This window comes from Epinephelus lanceolatus, chromosome 21, assembly GCF_041903045.1.
Source record: "Epinephelus lanceolatus isolate andai-2023 chromosome 21, ASM4190304v1, whole genome shotgun sequence".
NCBI lineage: Eukaryota > Metazoa > Chordata > Actinopteri > Perciformes > Serranidae > Epinephelus > Epinephelus lanceolatus.
In genome coordinates, this window is record NC_135754.1 from 34,284,030 (window position 1) to 34,307,204 (window position 23,175).

Below are 23,175 nucleotides of genomic sequence, written 5' to 3' on the forward strand. Positions count from 1 at the left end.
TGGGTAACTTCCAGTCTGTGATGGATGGAGGTGCATCATGGGTAACTTCCAGTCTGTGATGGATAGAGTTGCATCATGGGTAATCTCTCAAGACAGATTCTGCAATTTACATTGTAGAATCTGTCGGCAGCCCTGTGTGAAAGACGACTGGGGGGGCTTTGAGTTTGAACGATGCTGTGCTTTAGCCAATCACAATGGAGGGGGCGTGGCCGAGACATGCAGGTGTCCCCAGGAAATTCAAGATTCAAGAGATTCAAGATTCATTTTTTAGTCCTGAAGGAAATTTGTGTTAGACATGCACAGGCTGCTACCTAGGACATAACACATAACATAAACAAGAAACACAAGCGCTAACAGTGCAGACATAAAGACATAAAGTGCGGTCGTAAAGTGCATACCTAAAGTCCATACCCACATACTCCGTACAGACATACAATCATAAAGTGCATACCTAAGTGCATACATACATACATACATACATACATACATACATAATTACCGGCCTGTGTTCAACAGGGTAATGGATAGTGGAATGAATGAAAATTTATACCTATTCAAAAACCTTTTTTTATTTTTTACTGGGATTCAGTAACGTCTGTCAGAGGGTAACAGTTCGTCTGCCAGAGGGTAACAGTTCGTATTCTGAATTTAACACATGAGAGGGGTCCTCAATTATTTTCCTGGCTTGTCTGAGTACAGTGTCTTCAAATACTGCTTGGATTGTGGGGTGCTCCCTCACCCCCATCACTTTCAGTGCACTGAGAGCTAGTCTGTTGATTTGGGACTTTAATTTCACAGTTAAATTTCCAAACCAAACAGAAATTGCATAGCGAAATATACTCTCAATCACAGCACGATAGAAAAGCAACATCACCTTCTGTTGGACACCAAACACCCTAAGTCTACGTAGAAAGTGAAGTCGCTGCTGGATCCTAGTACACACACTGTTCACATGGACATTCCAGGACAAACTGCTGTCAATATTCACACCCAAATATTTGTATGAATCAACCTGAGCAATATTGACATTATGAATGAGTAATGGAGTATGGTCCCCCACATGACCAGGGTCAAAGACTATTTCTTCTGTTTTCTTTGTGTTAATAGTGAGGTGGTGGTCCTCACACCACTGTACAAAGTTGTTTACCTCCTGCTTGTACACAGAGGTGTTTATTTCTGTATCCAGTAGACACAGGATGGCAGTGTCATCTGAAAATTTAATGAAAGAAACACTAGGGTGACTGCTGATACAGTCATTTGTGTATACCGTAAATAAAGGGGGAGAACTCACACACCCTTGAGGAACTCCTGTATTAATTGTTTTTGACTGGGATGTTGTCTGGTTCACTCTGACCTGTTGGGTCCTATTGGTTAAAAAAGAGTGATACCATCTGATGATATAAGGGTTAACAGACATCTGTTGAAGTTTACTAAGAAGGATGTGTGGCTGCACTGTGTTAAAGGCGGAGCTGAAGTCAACAAACAGTAATCTGGCATAGGCCTTGGGATTTTCAAGATGTTGCAAAATTGAGTGTGTTATAGTAAGAATTGCGTTATCAGTGCCACGGTTGTATCTATAGGCAAACTGATATGGATCTAACTGTCCGTGTAAGTTTGACTTCAGCTTCCCCACCATCAACTTATGTGCATCAAAATGTGTACCTACAGAAACAGCAAGCTCCGCGTCCATAGCGATCGCTCCACCCAAAACGCCATTTCGTCAACTTGAAAAAATTTTTTTTTTTCCAGCAGATGTCTGAGTTACAACATGACTGAGCTAACTGGAGTAGTTTCACATCGTATCCGACACCGGGAGGCTTTTAACAGATGACGTCCTGATGTTAGCTTTGCTAACTGTCCCTGTCAGCTGCAGCCACTGATGCTTTCTAGACATCGTGATTTCCCATAACTGAATAAATACCACACATAGCAACACAAAACTGCTTTGCTAGCTCAATCATGTTGTAACTAAGATATCCGCTTGAAAAAATATTTTATTCATGGACCGTTTATTGAGTTAATACCTTATTTTTATACAGTCTATGGTTATTACAGACACTGCTAACGGCTAACGTTAACAGCTAACGGTTAGCCCAGCTAATCTACGATGTTATTATTGTTATTAATTACAAAACGTGCACATGGAAATAGTAACGTTTGTTCAGTCATTGTGTTTATAAACTTAACAAACATCAGATTAGTCTACACAGTGATATAGTGACGTGGAAAATATGATATATAGCTAAACTCTGCCGGTTTTCTGCCCTAAGTATTTGTAAACAACAAGGCGATTCCCTGGGGGCACCGCCGGAAGTGAAGAGCGTGAGCGATCGCCGAGGCCCCTGCACTTCCGTTAGTTGAAAAACTACGGGCTGTGCCTCCAGAGGTAATGGAAGAAAAAAAAAAGGATTTTATTTATTTATTTATTTATTTATTTTTTTTTTTACCGATGGATTTCCAGATTGCATCATGGGAAACTTCCTGTCTGTGATGGATGGAGGTGCATCATGGGTAACTTCCTGTCTGTGATGGATGGAGGTGCATCATGGGTAACTTCCTCTCTGTGATGGATGGAGGTGCATCATGGGTAACTTCCTGTCTGTAATGGATGGAGGTGCATCATGGGTAATGTCACACCTGTGAAGGCTCCATGAATGATGAAAGGTCCATCCAGGTTTTGGAGCAACATATGCTGCCATCCAGACACTGTCTCTTTCAGGGATGTCCCGTCTTATTTCAGCGAGACAATGAGTCACATTGTGACGTGTTCCAACAGCGTAGCTTCGCAGTGACAGAGTGCAGGTACCAGACTGACCTGCCTGCAGTCCACACCTGTCTCCCACTGAACATGTGTGGAACATGATGAAGCGTCGACCCCGGAGAGGTGCATCATGGGACTGTTGAGACACTGAAGTCAGATAAACTTCAACACTCAGTGTCCTCACTTTGCAAACACTGACTGAGGTGATGATGTCACGCAGTGACAGGAAACAGGCTCCTGTTAATGATTCTTTAATCTGTTACCTGTTTAACTGAGGAGGGTCACACACAGGTGTTTCCCCCTCTGCTGTTGCTGCTGTCACAACTTTATTAGAACAATATAATTTCTCAGTTTGAATATTAAATGTGTCTGGACTGTACTTAAATGAAGCTCATCACAGTCTGTGTTTATTTCAGTTTCACAGACTGATCCAGAATGAGTGTTGAACCATCAGCAGCAGAATTAAAGACACTGAACTTGTATGAACACATGAAGTACGACTAGTGACAGTAGAAGAAGAAAGTGTGATCTGTGAGGTGAGAGGTGAGACTAAACATGAAGACGTACTGGTACAAATAATAATAATAATGATAATAAAGATGACGATGATGATGAAGCAGATGAGTCCTTGGTCTGATGAAGGATCACCTTTTTATTTTATATCAGCAGAAGAATAAAAACATCTGATGGTTGAATTAAAGCTGTTCTGACAGTATTCAGGACTACGTTTCCCATGAATCCTGTGTGTCCTTCTGTCCCAGTGGAGGGAGGAGAGTGGGAGGAGGAACAGGAGGAGGAGGAGGAGGAGGAGGACGAGGAGGAGGAGGAGGAGGGGGGAGTTTGGGAAAGAATGTGTGGAATTCATTTCCTGTTCTGCAGCTCAGAGTCAAAGTGGACGAGGAGTTGGAGTCATGGCCGAGTGTGAACACTGTGATCTGAGCACCATGAAGGAGCGCTGACTCCTCTGTGCTCCTGCTGGATTATCGTCTCCAGGACCTCCACCCTGAGGAGGACGGAGCGGGACGCAGGGAGGGGGGGTCCACCATGGCCGAGCCCCTGCTGAAGAGAACCTTCTCCAGGCTGAGAGGCAAAGACAGATCCAGGAGGAAGACGGACCCCAAAGAGAGCGGTGAGGAGCCCACAACACTTTATTCACTCTGTACACCTCCACCTTCATCTGTTGGGGTTAGTGACGGGGTTAAAGTTCACTGGTTAGTGTTAATGTTAGTGATGACTGTTAACTGTTGGTGAACCGAGCGTGAACGTCCTGTTTACTAAAACGTCTTCTCTCTGCTGATCTGAGGTCACATCAACAAACTAAACTTTGTTCCTTAAACAGATCAAACCTATGAGAGTCCCTCTGACCCTTTACTGCAGTTACAGTGCTGATGCCACAGTGTAGAGATACAAATGTTACTGAAGTAAAAGTACAACAGTATCACTCAGAGTACTCTTCATGTGGAGTAACATATACTGTATGATATTAATGTGTTATCATTACTGATGTGTTAACAGTTTGATGCTGCAGCTGCTGGAGCTCATTTTAATATTTCTCTGCAGTACTGCAGTACACGTATGAAGCAGCAGAACGTACAAGTACATGTTGAGCTGCTGTAAAAACCTTCATCAGACTCAGAGACAGAAGCAGAAATACTTTACTGATCCCTGAGGGGAGAAACTGTGGTTCGTTACATTCGCTCTGATGTAGAGAGTTATAGAAGAAGAAATAACAAGTATAAAGTACAAAGTGTGAAAAATATCAAATAAAACATGTGCAATGTGCTGAGGATGTAAAGTGAGTAGAACATATAAGAACATGTTCTGTATGCTATAAAACTACAATAATACAATATCACATTACTGATTATATAAAGTTAGAAATATAAAAATATGTGTATAATGTTAAAATGCACAAAACAATATTTACATAAGAAGGAAAAAGAAAAAATGAATACAAGATGTGCAGCATGTTAAACATTCAGGATGTATGTGGAACAGTCTGTGAGCTGAGGACGCTTAATGTGAATGTTCTCATGTGAAGGAAACATGAAACATTAAAACATGTTCTCATGTGAAGGAAACATGAAACATTAGAACATTACAACATGTTCTCGTGTGAAGGAAACATGAAACATTAGAAACATTAGAACATGTTCTCGTGTGAAGGAAACATGAAACATTATAACAAGTTCTCATGTGAAGGAAACATGAAACATTAGAAACATTAGAACATGTTCTCATGTGAAGGAAACATGAAACATTATAACAAGTTCTCATGTGAAGGAAGCATGAAACATTAGAAACATTACAACATGTTCTCATGTGAAGGAAACATGAAACATTATAACAAGTTCTCATGTGAAGGAAACATTAGAAACATTACAACATGTTCTCGTGTGAAGGAAACATGAAACATTATAACAAGTTCTCATGTGAAGGAAACATGAAACATTAGAAACATTAGAACATGTTCTCATGTGAAGGAAACATGAAACATTAGAAACATTACAACATGTTCTCGTGTGAAGGAAACATGAAACATTAAAACATGTTCTTGTGTTGAGGAAACATGAAACATTAGAACATGTTCTCATGTGAGGGAAACATGAAACATTACAACATGTTCTCATGTTGAGGAAACATGAAACATTAAAACATGTTCTTGTGTGGAGGAAACATGAAACATTAGAATATGTTCTCATGCAAAGGAAACATGAAACATTAGAACATGTTCTTATGCTGAGGAAACATAAAAAACAGAACATGTTCTCATGTAAAGAAAACATGAAACATTAAAACACGTTCTCATGTGAAGGAAACATAAAACATTAAAACAAGTTCTTATGTGAAGGAAACATGAAACATTAGAAACATTAGAACATATTCTCGTGCGAAGGAAACATGAAACAACATGTTCTTGTGTGAAGGAAACATGAAACATTAGAACAAGTTCTCATGTGAAGAAAACATGAAACATTAAAACATGTTCTCGTGTGAAGGAAACATGAAACATTAAAACATGTTCTCATGTGAAGGAAACATGAAACATTAAAACAAGTTCTCATGTGAAGGAAACATGAAACATTAGAACATGTTCTCATGTGAAGGAATCATGAAACATTAGAACATGTTCTCATGTGAAGGAAACATGAAACAGAACATGTTCTCGTGTTGAGGAAACATGTTACAGCTGTGATGTGTGTGTATGATGTGTTTGTGTTTGTGTATGATGTGTGTGTGTTTGTATGATGTGTGTGTGTATGATACCATGTTCAGCATCTGTCAGTCCTCCCTACAGACTGTGAGATCTGATCAGTCTGATAAGTTTAGTGCAGCTCCACTGTGTCACATGGATTGGATAAACATCATGTTTGATGTCTGCAGACTGTATGATGACGTACGGTGCCAACTGAGTCACACGCTATGATGTCACAGCTTCACACTGAGTGATGCTGCAGGGTTATTACTTCAACTGTGAAGGACAACAGAGAGGCTCATACTAATACATAACCTGAAGTTCTGTGGGTACGATATACTGCAGTGTGTGTGTGTGTGTGTGTGTGTGTGTGTGTGTTTGCTAGCTGCTAGGTGTATCACCTGGCAGCTGTAGCTCCGCCTCTATATCCTTCCATGCTTCGTCCTTCTTTACCCGATCATGGTCAGAGCTGGAGGACACGTCACAAGACTTCACAAGGTTTTCCTCACATTTCTTTTAGTGCTTCAGTTTTGCCTCCATGGCGAGCTGCTGTCCGTCTGTTTGTTTGGCTCATTTCATGCTGCATTTCTATTGGTTGGTTAGCAGATGTAGGTGGTAACAGCAGTCACACTGTCAGAATTTTATCCCAGGCTGTCTTTGATCACAGACCGTGATGACAACCATCCTTGAACCTCTCTGTGTGATGTAGGACCACCGTTTTAGAGCCGCCACCAAAGATATCGACACGTTTCTTTAACGCTGGTTGTCTTTAGTCTGCAGACTTTAGCTTAGCATGTTAGCATACTAACATGAGCTAATCATCAGTGAACACAGAGTCCAGCTGAGGTTGAACGTCGTCAGACTCATCAACATGTTTAACTGATGATGAAAAGTCAGAGTTATGATGGTTTGTCCTGAATGATGACATCACAGCGTTTCAGTTCATCTCTGCTCTCCCACAATGCAACAGTTCACATCTGGCCTAGAGACTCAGTCAGCTGCTGCTGTTGCTGTGGCAACCGTGAGTCAACAAACAAAGAGCTGAACTCTGTTGTTTGTTTTTTTCTGATTAGACCACTTTGGTTCTTGACCTGGTTCTGTTCAGAGTTCTGGGGACTTTGGTTCAGAACCACTGTAATCAGACGTGTCATCAGCAGAGGGAGGGACACAACAAGGTAAACAGTAGAAGCAAGATGGCGGCTGTCAGTGATCACCTGATGTTCAGTTGACCTGTAGAATATGACACGCCCATGATTCTCACTTCAGGTGTGTTCGGTTCAGGTGAGAACCGACCCCTCAGGTTCTGAACCAGGTTATTTTAGGTCCTAATGTTCTGAATGGTTCATGTGACAATAAGAACCAGAACCAGAACTGAACCGGTTCCATGTTGAGGAACAGAAGAAATCCTCTGTCGTGGTCAGAGCAGCTTCGTTGTCATGGATACAGCCATGAGCGGGACAAACAGACCTGTGTTAATAAAGTCAGGTACAGAGGCTGATGAGACAAACAGGTAGAGGTCATAGGTCAGATCAGACAGGTGTGTTTAACAGATCATGGAGTCCTCCTCTTCATCAATCAGTCAAATCAGAGTCATGTGATCAGAGTCACGCAGCTCATCTGCAGACACAATGAGACCTTTTCACTGAACTTCACCTCTAAAATCTGAACATTTAAACTCCACATCACATCACATCTGTGACATCACATCTGATCTGTGACATCACATCTGACCTGTCTGTGACATCATGTGACTGGTTTTCAGGAGGAAAACGATGCTGATTAAATGTCACTATTTTGAGCTCAGATTTTTATTTTATTTATTGATTTATTTGACTAGAGCATTCGTCAGCCATGATGTGTCCAAGGACCGTTGGAAATTTTAAAATCCATTGATAATTTCAGTTTTTCCAGTTCCTGGCTGATGAATTGGTCATTTCGGTGAATTTCAAAGAAAACAACTCCTCCTGCATTTTCTTCTTTACAAACTGGTGATAAGGTCTCAGTAGCTCAGTGGTTACAGTGGGCGTCCCACGTACAGAGACAATGTCCTTCTGCAGCAGCCGTGGGTTTGATTCCAGCCCCCCCCAAACAGTCCCTAAGTGGATCTGAAGAGTTATTAAATATAAGGAGATGTCTCTGAGCCGACACCGCTGCTATCTGCTCTTCTTCTACACATTTTAATGATCAACTTCCTGAAGACTAACTGGGTCACTTCCTGTCATTAGACCTGAGTGTGTGTGTGTGTGTATGTATGTGTGTGTGTGTGTGTGTGTGTGTATGTGGTCGCTTCCTGTTTATTGTTTATTTGAGTGTTGTCTTGTCGTAGTTAACAGTTTAAACTCAGGACTGTTTTACATGAAGAAGTCGACAAGTTTCAAACATTCAAAGATTCAAATCAAAGAAACAAAGATTCACTTTAAAATCTAAGACACTGAAAACAAACCCAACATTTAGAGAAGTTAGAGACGACTCCTAAAGCTGCAGGGCACACTGACACTGTCACACTGTTACACACACACACACTGGCACACACTAACACACTGTGATACTGTGTGTTAGTGTGTGTGTGTGTGTGTGTGTGTTGAGACAGTAATGAATAGTGAATAGTCAGCAGTGTGTGTTTAGTCTTAAATACAGAGAGTTCATTGACATCTGCAAACTCACAGCTGTTTATTCTTCACCTCCCCCCTCTACTCCCCCCACCCCTCCCTCCTCTCCTCTCCTTCCCTCCCCTTTCTCCTCCTCCCCTCCCCCCTCCCCTCAGTGATCAGTATTTCTCAGGCTTCTGAGAATTAAAAACAGATGCTTTATTATTAGCTCGCTCAGTCACACAGTCACACGTTCACACATTCACACAGTCTCAGTCCGCCATCAGCTCCTCTTTGGCTTCATTCAGACGACAGGAAGTGGAGGCCGACCTCTGGAGAGTATCACTTCCTGTCCAGTCAGAGCAGTTGTACAGACACAGTAAGAGACAGAGACAATCTGAGGTGTAGACGATTATCACTGATCACTGCTTCAACAGACGAGGTCGGTCCTGATCAGTTTATTGATCACTGATAAACCTCGTCTGACTCTGAACTCATCAGTTCATCAGTCCTTCTGTCCTCTGATTTACAGATTAAACCAAACTCTATTAAAGCCCATTCAGTCTGAACTCAGCTCCACAGCAGAAATATTGACCCCATATGAGTCAGTTCTCAGCCTCAGATCCTCAGGTGGGTTCTCCTGGTCTCCTCACCTGTGTTCAGAACAGCAATACTGAATCCATCCTGATCATCATCAGCATCATCAGCATGGTCTTCTTCTTCTTCTCCACCACATCATTGTCGTCATGGTTATAGTCGTTGTGTGATTCTTTAGGTTCTTGAGGATGTTCCAGGGGTCCTGGAAGAGGTCACAGTGGTTCTTTGGGTTCTTGCAGATGTCCCAGGGGTCCTGGAGGAGGTCACAGTGGTTCTTTGGGTTCTTGTAGATGTTCCAGGGGTCCTGGAGGAGGTCACAGTGGTTCTTTGGGTTCTTGAGGATGTCCCAGGGGTCCTGGAAGAGGTCAAAGTGGTTCTTTAGGTTCTTGAGGATGTTCCGGGCATCCTGGAAGAGGTCACAGTGGTTCTTTAGGTTCTTGCAGATGTCCCAGGGGTCCTGGAGGAGGTCGCAGTGGTTCTTTAGGTTCTTGCAGATGTCCCAGGGGTCCTGGAGGAGGTCGCAGTGGTTCTTTAGGTTCTTGAGGATGTTCCGGGGGTTCTGGAAGAGGTCACAGTGGTTCTTTAGGTTCTTGAGGATGTTCCGGGCATCCTGGAAGAGGTCACAGTGGTTCTTTAGGTTCTTGCAGATGTCCCAGGGGTCCTGGAGGAGGTCGCAGTGGTTCTTTAGGTTCTTGCAGATGTCCCAGGGGTCCTGGAGGAGGTCGCAGTGGTTCTTTAGGTTCTTGAGGATGTCCCAGGGGTCCTGGAAGAGGTCACAGTGGTTCTTTAGGTTCTTGAGGATGTTCCGGGCATCCTGGAAGAGGTCACAGTGGTTCTTTAGGTTCTTGCAGATGTCCCAGGGGTCCTGGAGGAGGTCGCAGTGGTTCTTTAGGTTCTTGCAGATGTCCCAGGGGTCCTGGAGGAGGTCGCAGTGGTTCTTTAGGTTCTTGAGGATGTTCCGGGGGTTCTGGAAGAGGTCACAGTGGTTCTTGAGGTTCTTGTAGATGTTCCAGGGGTCCTGGAAGAGGTCACAGTGGTTCTTTAGGTTCTTGCAGATGTCCCAGGGGTCCTGGAGGAGGTCACAGTGGTTCTTTGGGTTCTTGAGGATGTTCCAGGGGTTCTGGAGGAGGTCACAGTGGTTCTTTAGGTTATTGCAGATGTTCCACGGGTCCTGGAGGAGGTCACAGTGGTCCTTTAGGTTCTTGAGGATGTTCCAGGGGCCCTGGAGGAGGTCACAGTGGTTCTTTAGGTTCTTGAGGATGTTCCACGGGTCCTGGAGGAGGTCACAGTGGTCCTTTAGGTTATTGCAGATGTTCCACGGGTCCTGGAGGAGGTCACAGTGGTTCTTTAGGTTCTTGAGGATGTTCCAGGGGTCCTGGAGGAGGTCATAGTGGTTCTTTAGGTTCTTGAGGATGTTCCAGGGGTCCTGGAGGAGGCCACAGTGGTTCTTTAGGTTCTTGAGGATGTTCCAGGGGTCCTGGAGGAGGTCACAGTGGTTCTTAAGTGAGTGAACTGCTGATGTAGTCCAAAGCATCCATGTTGTTGCCATGGTTACCTGCAGGTTAGAGAAAGACAGCTGCCAGCCAATCAGAGAGCATCACCTGTATGATGTCAGACCAACTAACGTCAGATCCAGTTTTAACTGAAGTCAGAAACACACTGATAAATTCATTTGTCTCTGGTTTAAATACTCTGTGTGTGTGTGTGTGTGTGTGTGTGTGTCCTGCAGATGTCGCAGTTAAGGTCAACTCTGTCCTCCAGACGTCTTCATCATCACCATCGATGACAACAAATCCAGACCCTGACCCCCCCTCGCCACCACACAACCACATCACAGTTGCTAAGAAACAGTCGTGGGCACGACAGGGCTATGTGGCTCCACCCACCTCCTTGCCCTCAAGCTCCGCCCCCAGATACTTAGGAATATCCCAGGATGCATCTGGGCAGGCCTGGAGTCAGAGGCTGGCACAAGAAAAGGTACAAGAGAAGAAGAGGTTTAATATTTAATCTTAAAACACAAAGATTCAGTGTTTATGTCGCGTTCTTACAAATATCAGTCTGAACTGTCCTCCTCCTGCTGAGGAGACCTTATCCTGGTCCTCCTCCTGGTAGCCTGACCTCCTCCTCTTCCTCTTCTTCTTCTTTTCCTCCTCCTGCTCTCAGACAGAGCAGTGTGGCGACAGGTTGTGCGTCAGTCTCTCCTGGGATGCGACCAGCACCTCCTGTGTTCCTGTCAGTTCTCCCTCAGTCCTGCAGGAAGTCCCCCAGCCAGCAGGGGGCTCCTCTGAAGCTCCACCCACCTCCGTCAGCACCAAGCTGTCAGGCCAGCGTGCGTATCTGCAGAGCCTGGATCGCAGCAGCAGAGCCTGGGTGCTGTCCTCAGGAAAGACCCAGGCTTCAGATGAGGCCTGCGGCCTGCAACCAGAGAGCAGCAGCAACATCTGGTACAACCCGATCCCCGAGGAGGAGGATGCAGGTGCTCCGCCCAGGGAGGAGGAGATCTGGAGGAGAAGGGACGACAGGGAGGAGGGAGGAGCAGTAAGGAGGACGGGGCCAGGAGACACCAGAGTAGAATGTCCACTGGAGGGCGCCAATCCCAGTGTTAGCCACCATACTGATGACATCACAACAGAATCTATAGGTAAACCTGACTGACTCCGCCCACATTCTTCTGCTGATCTTAAATACATCCGCCACTCTGTGACCTGTCTTCAGTGTTCCTCAGTCTCTGTGTCTTTCTCCCTCAGACCCTGCCCCCTCAGACTCTAGCCCCGCCTCCCAAAAGAAAGGGGGCGTATCCGGTAGTGTGATTGACAGGCTGCGGTCTCCAGGTACGGTTAGGAAACTCTCCCTGAAGATGAAGAAACTTCCCGAGCTGCGCCGTAAACTCAGCCTTCGCTCCTCCTCCCGGGCCAATCGCCAGGGAAACGACGGCAGAGGGGGCGGTGACGAGTCGACCAGCAAGAGTGCAGCATCATCGTCATCGGCCTTGTCCAACCAGAACGTGATCAGCAGGTATCACCTGGATAGCTCTGCCCCTCCAGCCAGACCACGGAGACGATCATCAAGAGGACGATCGGCCAAAGGAGGTAAAGTTTTCACAATTATGGACAAAACAAAGACGAATGTACAAGTTCCATCTGACATGTCCTGCCCCCTGGCTGACTCGTCCTTTGAGTCTAAATCACTTGAGCTGTTTGTTTGTTTTTCTAAATGTAAAATGTTTGTAAACCTTTAGGTTACCTTAGTGATGGGGACTCCCCTGAACTGCTGCCACGGCAACAGGCTCCTCCCATCACCACTTCCCAGGAAACAGCGTGTGACGTCAGTTCGTTCCAACTGTACGTGGGCTGCGATCCACCACGCTGCAGCCAGCGGGTGACAGGTTTACTGACAGTTCACCTGATGGGCCTGGAGGAGATGAAGAGCAGCAGGTAGGAACACACCTGGACGAGTGACGGCAGAGTTACATTCAGGACTGTGACGGCAGAGTTAGGTTCAGGACCGTGACGGCAGAGTTACATTCAGGACCGTGTGAAATGATGGAGTCTTTGGTTCAGTGCTCTCTCGTCTGATTGGACGTCCCTGTTCTCAGGTCAGAGGGAAGTAAGGAAGTCTTTGTGGCCATCCAGATTGATGGGGTGACGAGAGCGAGGACTGCCCTCCTGACCCTGCGAGGCTCCGCCCTACCGTTGAATCACGCCTTCAACCTGGAGCTGGAGCGAGCGCGGCAGCTTCGCATAGTGGTGTTAACGCCAGGTACTGTTGTCTTCACTGATTACTACTGTTACTGCTGCTACCACCTGATGACCACAACCAGCCAGTCCTTTAACCCTTTAGATTTGTCCCTCATGTCTCCACTCTGACCAGTTAACCTGAGTGGTGCAGGTGTTGGACAGTAACTGGGAGGTCTGGATGTGGAGCTGGTTGAACTGGTGTGTGTGTGATTAGGTTCAATTTTGATGGTGTGTGTGTGTGTCTCTGCAGCAGTGGGAGTAGCTAAATCAGGGACGGATCAGACGTCAGGTGGTCCAACCAGAAACAGAGTCTGTGGACTGGGAGGCGTGTCCATCCCCCCACTCTTTAAAGGTACAGTACACACAGCACACACTCTGTACCTTCACTGTTTCAGTGTGTGTGACAGAGTGTGTGTTTTGTCTCTCAGGAAGTCGCAGTCAGCAGCTTTGTGTGAAGTTGGAGCCCCGAGGACTTCTTTATGTCAAACTGTCCCTGCAGGAGAAATGGGACACTCAGGTACACTGGAACACAACTACAATACTATGACTACAGTAACACTACAACAGTACTATGACTACAGTAACACTACCATAGCACTATGACTACAGTAACACTACTACAGTACTGCAACTACAGTAACACTACTACAGTACTATGACTACAGTAACACTACCATAGCACTATGACTACAGTAACACTACCATAGCACTACGACTACAGTAACACTACTACAGTACTATGACTACAGTAACACTACCATAGCACTACGACTACAGTAACACTACGACAGTACTATGACTACAGTAACACTACCATATCACTACGACTAAAGTAACACTACTACAGTACTGCGACTACAGTAACACTACTACAGTACTATGACTACAGTAACACTACCATAGCACTACGACTACAGTAACACTACCACAGCACTATGACTACAGTAACACTACCACAATACTATGACTACAGTAACACTACCACAGCACTATGACTACAGTAACACTACCACAATACTATGACTACAGTAACACTACTACAGTATTATGACTACAGTAACACTACCATAGCACCACGACTACAGTAACACTACCACAGCACTACGACTACAGTAACACTACTACAGTACTACGACTACAGTAACACTACCGCAGTACAATGACTACAGTAACACTACTACAGTACTACGACTACAGTAACCCTACCACAGCACTACGACTACAGTAACACTACTACAGTACTACGACTACAGTAACACTACCATAGCACTACGACTACAGTAACACTACTACAGTACTATGACTACAGTAACACTACCACAGCACTACGACTACAGTAACACTACTACAGTACTACGACTACAGTAAGACTACTACAGTACTACGACTACAGTAAGACTACCATAGCACTACGACTACAGTAACACTACTACAGTACTACGACTACAGTAACACTACCATAGCACTATGACTACAGTAAGACTAGAACAGTACTATGACTACAGTAACACTACCATAGCATTATGACTACAGTAAGACTACAACAGTACTACGACTATAGTAACACTACCACAGTACAATGACTACAGTAATACTACCACAGCACTATGACTACAGAAAGACTACTACAGCACTATGACTACAGTAACACTACCATAGCACTATGACTACAGTAACACTACTACAGCACTATGACTACAGTAACGCTACTACAGTACTATGACTACAGTAACACTACCACAGCACTACGACTACAGTAACACTACTACAGTACTATGACTACAGTAACACTATCACAGCACTATGACTACAGTAACGCTACTACAGCACTACGACTACAGTAACACTACTACAGTACTACGACTACAGTAAGACTACTACAGTACTACGACTACAGTAAGACTACCATAGCACTACGACTACAGTAACACTACTACAGTACTACGACTACAGTAACACTACCACAGCACTATGACTACAGTAACACTACTACAGCACCATGACTACAGTAACACTACCATAGCACTACAACTACAGTAACACTACTACAGTACTACAGTAACACTACTACAGTACTACGACTACAGTAAGACTACCATAGCACTATGACTACAGTAACACTACTACAGTACTACGACTACAGTAACACTACCATAGCACTATGACTACAGTAACACTACCATAGCACTACGACTACAGTAACACTACTACAGTACTACGACTACAGTAACACTACCATAGCACTACGACTACAGTAAGACTACCATAGCACTATGACTACAGTAACACTACTACAGTACTACGACTACAGTAAGACTACCATAGCACTATGACTACAGTAACACTACTACAGTACTACGACTACAGTAACACTACCATAGCACTATGACTACAGTAACACTACTACAGTACTACAGTAAGACTACCATAGCACTACGACTACAGTAACACTACTACAGTACTACGACTACAGTAACACTACCACAGTACAATGACTACAGTAACACTACCATAGCACTACGACTACAGTAACACTACCATAGCACTATAACTACAGTAACACTACCATAGCACTATGACTACAGTAAGACTACCATAGCACTATAACTACAGTAACACTACCATAGCACTATGACTACAGTAAGACTACCATAGCACTACGACTACAGTAACACTACCATAGCACTATGACTACAGTAAGACTACCATAGCACTATAACTACAGTAACACTACCATAGCACTACGACTACAGTAACACTACGACAGTACTATGACTACAGTAACACTACCATAGCACTACGACTACAGTAACACTACTACAGTACTGCGACTACAGTAACACTACTACAGTACTATGACTACAGTAACACTACCATAGCACTACGACTACAGTAACACTACCACAGCACTATGACTACAGTAACACTACCACAATACTATGACTACAGTAACACTACTACAGTATTATGACTACAGTAACACTACCATAGCACCACGACTACAGTAACACTACCACAGCACTACGACTACAGTAACACTACTACAGTACTACGACTACAGTAACACTACCGCAGTACAATGACTACAGTAACACTACTACAGTACTACGACTACAGTAACCCTACCACAGCACTACGACTACAGTAACACTACTACAGTACTACGACTACAGCAACACTACCACAGCACTACGACTACAGTAACACTACTACAGTATTATGACTACAGTAACACTACCACAGCACTACGACTACAGTAACACTACTACAGTACTACGACTACAGTAAGACTACTACAGTACTACGACTACAGTAAGACTACCATAGCACTACGACTACAGTAACACTACTACAGTACTACGACTACAGTAACACTACCATAGCACTATGACTACGGTAAGACTAGAACAGTACTATGACTACAGTAACACTACCATAGCATTATGACTACAGTAAGACTACAACAGTACTACGACTACAGTAGCACTACCACAGTACAATGACTACAGTAATACTACCACAGCACTATGACTACAGAAAGACTACTACAGCACTATGACTACAGTAACACTACCATAGCACTATGACTACAGTAACACTACCATAGCACTATGACTACAGTAACACTACTACAGTACTATGACTACAGTAACACTACCACAGCACTATGACTACAGTAACACTACTACAGTACTATGACTACAGTAACACTACCACAGCACTACGACTACAGTAACACTACTACAGTACTATGACTACAGTAACACTACCACAGCACTATGACTACAGTAACGCTACTACAGCACTACGACTACAGTAACACTACTACAGTACTACGACTACAGTAAGACTACTACAGTACTACGACTACAGTAAGACTACCATAGCACTACGACTACAGTAACACTACTACAGTACTACGACTACAGTAACACTACCACAGCACTATGACTACAGTAACACTACCATAGCACTACAACTACAGTAACACTACTACAGTACTACAGTAACACTACTACAGTACTACGACTACAGTAAGACTACCATAGCACTATGACTACAGTAACACTACTACAGTACTACGACTACAGTAACACTACCATAGCACTATGACTACAGTAACACTACTACAGTACTACAGTAAGACTACCATAGCACTACGACTACAGTAACACTACCATAGCACTACGACTACAGTAACACTACTACAGTACTACGACTACAGTAACACTACCACAGTACAATGACTACAGTAACACTACCATAGCACTATGACTACAGTAACACTACCATAGCACTACGACTACAGTAACACTACTACAGCACTATGACTACAGTAAGACTACCATAGCACTACGACTACAGTAACACTACCATAGCACTACGACTACAGTAACACTACCATAGCACTATAACTACAGTAACACTACCATAGCACTATGACTACAGTAAGACTACAATAGCACTATAACTACAGTAACACTACCATAGCACTATGACTACAGTAACACTACCATAGCACTACGACTACAGTAACACTACCATAGCACTACGACTACAGTAACACTACCATAGCACTATGACTACAGTAACACTACCATAGCACTACGACTACAGTAACACTACCATAGCACTACGACTACAGTAACACTACCATAGCACTATAACTACAGTAACACTACCATAGCACTATGACTACAGTAAGACTACAACAGCTAGTTGAAGTGATGAAATCATCAGAGACTCATCAGACAGGTGGAAACATGAAAATAAGTTCAGATGGACTCAGATGTTTGATTTCAGCACTGGCAGCTGTTAGTGTCTCCTTAGTGACATCACTTCCTGTGTATCACTGTGACTGTTGTCACTGATGTTAGAGGTGACAGGATGAGTTTGTCCCCATAGCCCAGCAGTGACTCTTCAGTACCTGCCAATGTGTTTGGGGTTGAACTGCACCACCTGGTGGAGAAAGAAGGATGTGCCGCTCCGATCCCTCTGCTGATCCAGAAGTCTGTGGCAGAGATCGAACGCAGAGGACTGAAGGTACGTTCACCAGCATCAGCTCACTGCAGGTCAGAACGGACCGGTCCTGTGGGACACAACTACTGTGAAGTTTGGACTCATTGTTAAAACTACAAGAAAATGACTCTGACTGCTGTTCGGGACCTGATCTGTGCCTTTGTCACTCTGCCCCCTGTCCGTCACTCTGTCTATCCCCCTGTCTGTCCCTCTGTCTGTCCCTCTGTCCGTCACTGTCTGTCCCCCGTCCGTCCCTCCGTCCATCAGGTAGTTGGTCTGTACAGACTGTGTGGTTCTGCAGCGGTGAAGAAGGAACTCAGGGATTGGTTTGAGAGGAACAGTTCAGCTGTGAGTCTCAGTGAGGAGCTGTACCCTGACATCAACGTCATCACAGGTCAGTGAAAACACCGCTGGGTGACTCGGACCTGACGACCTGAACCCGACAGTAACATGAACAATATGACTGTGGTGTGTGTGATTGTTACTGTAGGTAAGATGTGACACTGCAGTCGGACCTGATATCCACCTGATCTGGATCTAGATTGTATTTCCTGTCTCCTCCATCAGGGCGGAGCCATCTTACAAGCTGCTGCTGATGTCACGGGGTTGGTTGTTAACTGAGCGCTGAGTACAACATGGTACTTCAGATGACTTTAGTTTTTAATGTGATAAGTGTTATTACAGGAGTTTGACAGTTTTAACGAGACACAAAGAACCACAGACAGAGGTCAAACTAACTGACGAGGCTGTTTGAATCTGATAAATAGTCAGTGTGAGCTGTGGGGAGACGACCTCCAGTTGTTGTGCTGTTGTCTCACAGGATGTGACATCACACTGGCACGACATGTTGTATTTTAGTCTGGTGAGAGAGTGAATCACATTTAACAGACGTCTTCACTGTCTTCAATGTCACGTGTGTTTTCTCAGGTATTCTGAAGGACTACCTGCGGGAGCTGCCGTCTCCGCTCATCACCAGGACGCTATACCAGGTGGTCAGAGAAGCCATGACCCTACGACCCCCACCAGCTCCACCTGTGACCCCCGACCCCCAATTGGCCCAGGACACTGTGGAGCTGCTGTCCTGTCTGCCGCCTCCAGAGAGGGTAACTGAGTACTGATACTGCAGTAACTGAGTACTAATACTGCAGTACTGCAATCAGAGAGGGTAACTGAGTACTGATACTGCATTAACTGAGTACTGATACTGAGTAACTCAGTACTAATATTGCAGTGCTACATTGAGTCGTGTCCTCAGGAGGACAGAGACACAACTTTTTCTTTACTGTTGAGACGTAAATCTGGACAACGAGGACATTTTCTTTCCTCAGTCCAAGTTGAGGAGTATCTGTCCAACATTGTCTCTGTCTCTATCTCTGTCTCTCTGTTTGTGTCTGTCTGTCTCTGTTTCTGTCTCTGTCTCTGTCTGTCTCTGTGTCTGTCTCCGTGTCTGTGTCTGTGTCTGTCTCTGTGTCTGTCTCTTTCTCTGTGTCTGTCTCTGTCTCTATCTCTGTGTCTGTCTCTATCACTGTGTCTGTCTCTGTGTCTGTCTCTTTCTCTGTGTCTGTCTCTGTGTCTGTCTCTTTCTCTGTGTCTGTGTCTGTCTCTGTGTGTCTCTGTGTGTCTCTGTCTGTCTCTATCTCTGTGTCTGTCTCTATCGCTGTGTCTGTCTCTGAGTCTGTCTCTATCTCTGTGTCTCTCTTTCTCTGTGTCTGTGTCTGTCTCTGTCTGTCTCTGTGTCTGCTCTGTCTCTGTGTCTGTCTCTATCTCTGTGTCTCTCTTTCTCTGTGTCTGTATCTGTCTCTGTGTCTGTCTGTCTCTGTCTCTGTCTCTATCGCTGTGTCTGTCTCTGTGTCTGTCTCTATCTCTGTGTCTCTCTTTCTCTGTGTCTGTCTCTGTGTCTGTCTGTCTCTGTGTCTGTGTCTGTCTCTGTGTCTTTGTCTGTGTCTGTCTCTGTCTCTGTGTCTGTGTCTGTGTCTGTGTCTGTCTCTCTCTCTATCTCTGTCTCCAGGCCACCCTGTCTCTCTTGTTGGACCACCTCAGCCTGGTGGCGTCCCTCAGCTCGTCCAACAGGATGACGCACCAGAACCTCGCCGTCTGCTTTGGCCCGGTGCTCCTCACGCCAACCCAGGAGGCGTGGAGCGGGGGAGGAGGAGGAGGAGGGAGAGGAGGAAGAGGAGGGGGGAAGGGGCTGGGTCATGGCGAGGAGATAGCGAGTGCGGTTGATTTCAAACGGCACATCGAGGCATTGCACTACCTGCTGCAGCTGTGGCCAGGTGAGACAGGAGGAGACATTGACCACAAGCTCCGCCCACTTTGATATTCTGTTGTTGCTATGCAAACCAAATTACCTTCAGCACGTGTCACCTTGCTCAGTGTCTTACTCTACCTCCTCAGTGCCGACTCAGCGAATCCCAGCAGATGACCACCTGGACGTCTCCAAGCCTCCCTCCCCCGCCCTCACACACTCCTCCCTGAGCCAGCAGCAGCGGCATCCTGTGCTGCGATTGGCTCTGCCCTCCGAAGAGGAGGTGGTGGTGTCACGTCGGGGTCGAGGAGGCCTGGCTCGGCTGGAGAGTCCTCCTCCCATCAACCGGTACGCAGGAGACTGGAGCGTCTGTGGACGAGATCTTCTCTCCGCACAGGAAGCTGATTATGACGAGGTGGCAGGAAGTGACAGTGATGGAGGTAAACAGATGAGCAGGACGCTTTGTCCATTTCCTCCACCCAAACAAAAATGGCGGCTGTCTGTCCTGACGTTCAGGACCGAGTCTGTTTGTTGTTGAATGTGTCTGTTCTTCTACACCCAGAATCAAAGATGTGTTTTCAGACAGTTCTGTGTTACCGTGAACATGACTTCTGCTCCCGTAACTCATGCCTTCCTGTTGATGATCTTTCAGGCAGCGGGGATGAAGAGGAGGAAGAGGAGAAGAAGGAGGCATGGTCCTCAGAAGGAGGAGGAGCTCTGTACGTGGACGACTTCATGGACTTTGATGCTCCGTTTAACTGTCGACTCAGCCTGAAGGACTTCGACACTCTGATCCATGACCTGGACCGAGAGCTGGCCAAACAGATCAACATCTGTCTGTAGACCAGGAGAACCAGGAGGAGAACCAGGAGGAGAACCAGGAGGAGGACCAGGAAGAGGACCAGGAGGAGGAAGATCGTGACATCATTCTGCCATGTTTGATGAAGTTGTGTCTTGGTGTAAAACATTTACTTTATTGTCTGAACTTGAATTTTGTGAATCCAAATTTAATTTGGCTTCAAAAACGTTCCAAACTTTCCTCTGAAATTCAGACAGCTTTAATAATGAAAGGTTCTCAACAGAACCAAGAACAATCAGACATGTAGAACAGGATTATTTACTGTGATGGTGAGATCAGCTGTTAGTTTGACCTCTGACCTCCTCAGTTCCCTCTGATCTCTGCAGAATGTCAAAGACAGTCCTCAGAGAGGTGATGAGTCCAGCTCACAGTGGAACAGAAGGAATGTGGTTCTCATAGTTCTTGTAGCATCTCTGGATGTTTCCAGAAGTTTTAGAGCTGACACGTCAGAATCAAGCAGATTAATTTATTTCTGTGATCCAAAGGTGAACGCAGCATCAGCGTTAGTATGAAGGAGGAGGGTTCTCTGAGGTGTCACTGTTGAGGCACTACAGGAACCACAACTTTGAAACTACAGGTTCCAAAGATGGAACCAGCAGTGAGAGAACCACACTGTTGGTTCCACCCTCATGTCAGTATTATTATTATTATTATTGATGTTCTAATGATGAAGAAGTTTCCTAAGTTCTTCTCACAGTGACACCATCAGAGCATGTGAACTGAACTGTTGTTCTTCTGGGTATCAGGGTAGCATCCTGTCAGAACATGTTGGAGCTGTTTGCACTGTTGAAGCCATAATTTTTTTCAATTGTTGAAACTTTAAATTTGAAGTGAACAAGCTGTAGAACTCATCGCTCTGCTGCCTCTGACACCCACTGCTGGTGTATGTAGGTGTCTGTGGGTTTTTGTCACCAGCTGCAGGTGGAGCAGCAGAGCGCTGTGAGCTGCAGCTGCTCGTCAGTGTTTCCATGGTACAGAGTTTCTGAGTGTGATGAGTTTGTGAAGCCACAGAAGGAATACGATGCCATACTCAGTGTTATCAATGATGTTGTTGTTGTTTGAATCTGTTTCCCGTTTGTTGTTGTTGTTGTTTTGTTGACAGTATTATTTTGTTTTGCACAACGATAATAAGCACTTCCTGTTTTTTATTGATGATGACGATGTTTCTCTGCAGATGATGTAACCAAAGTGTTGAAGCACAGTTCCTGTTGGAACAGACCACAGCAGCCTTTCTGTACTTCCTATTAACCTGACCAACTATTAAACATATTATTATTATTATTATTATTATTATTATTATAATTATTAATGACTCTGAGCTGATTATTGATACAGGAACATGACATCTGATCACTTTAACAGCAGAGTCCAGGCTGAAGACAGACTTTATGATCAGGTGTTCTGAAGAGAGAAACGAGCTCAGCAGCAGCAGAGGTGAGTTTATCTGATCCTCTGCCTAATGTAAAAACTTGGGCAGAAGCTCTCAGCCTTTTTATAATGATGAAGACCTTTTCATTGTTTCTTGATGCAGAGGGGTCGGAAGTTTGGTTAAGCTAACAAAGCTACTTTGTGAAGGTGAGGACAAGATCGTGGTTGACGTGAGTCACAACCGTTGACTCAAATAACTAACAAGTGATTAACGAGAGACGAACAACTACAGTGATAAAATAACTGATCACTGACTAAGTCTCACATGGGACACAAACACTTCTCTCCTGATCAAAGGTATGATGAGGGTATATCGCAGGGTATGATGAGGGTATGATAAGGGTGTGATGAGGATAAATCACAGGGTATGACAAGGGTATATTGCAGGATATGATGAGGGTATATCGCAGGGTACGATGAGGGTATATTGCAGGGTATGCTGAGGGTATGATGAGGGTATGATAAGGGTGTGATGAAGGTATATCACAGAGTATGATGAGGGTATATGGCAGGGTACGATGACAATATATGGCAGGGTATGATGAGGGTAAGATGAGGGTTAGATGAGGGTACGATGAGGGTATGATGAGGGTATATGGCAGGGTATGATGAGGGTAAGATGAGGGTTAGATGAGGGTACGATGAGGGTATATGGCAGGGTATGATGAGGGTAAGATGAGGGTACAATGAGGGTTAGATGAGGGTACAATGAGGGTATGATAAGGGTTTGATGAGAGAATATCAC

General features: G+C 44.8%; 1 protein-coding gene across 2 annotated transcripts; it reads left to right on the plus strand.

Moving 5' to 3' along the window:
- Positions 1-3,666: 3,666 nt before the first annotated feature.
- syde1 (synapse defective Rho GTPase homolog 1) lies at positions 3,667-22,289 on the plus strand. Of its 2 annotated transcripts, none has more exons than XM_033612184.2 (14): positions 3,667-3,890; positions 10,872-11,119; positions 11,306-11,783; positions 11,890-12,231; positions 12,381-12,576; positions 12,738-12,901; positions 13,130-13,231; positions 13,308-13,396; positions 17,785-17,922; positions 18,166-18,292; positions 18,826-19,001; positions 19,907-20,171; positions 20,293-20,583; positions 20,796-22,289. In XM_033612184.2, the coding sequence occupies exons 1-14, from the start codon at positions 3,806-3,808 to the stop codon at positions 20,984-20,986; spliced, it is 2,892 nt and encodes a 963-aa protein (XP_033468075.1). In that variant the 5' UTR covers positions 3,667-3,805; the 3' UTR covers positions 20,987-22,289. The 2 variants fall into 2 exon arrangements, with proteins under 2 accessions (XP_033468075.1, XP_078019360.1); XM_078163234.1 differs by having other exon boundaries at positions 13,133-13,231.
- Positions 22,290-23,175: the final 886 nt, after the last annotated feature.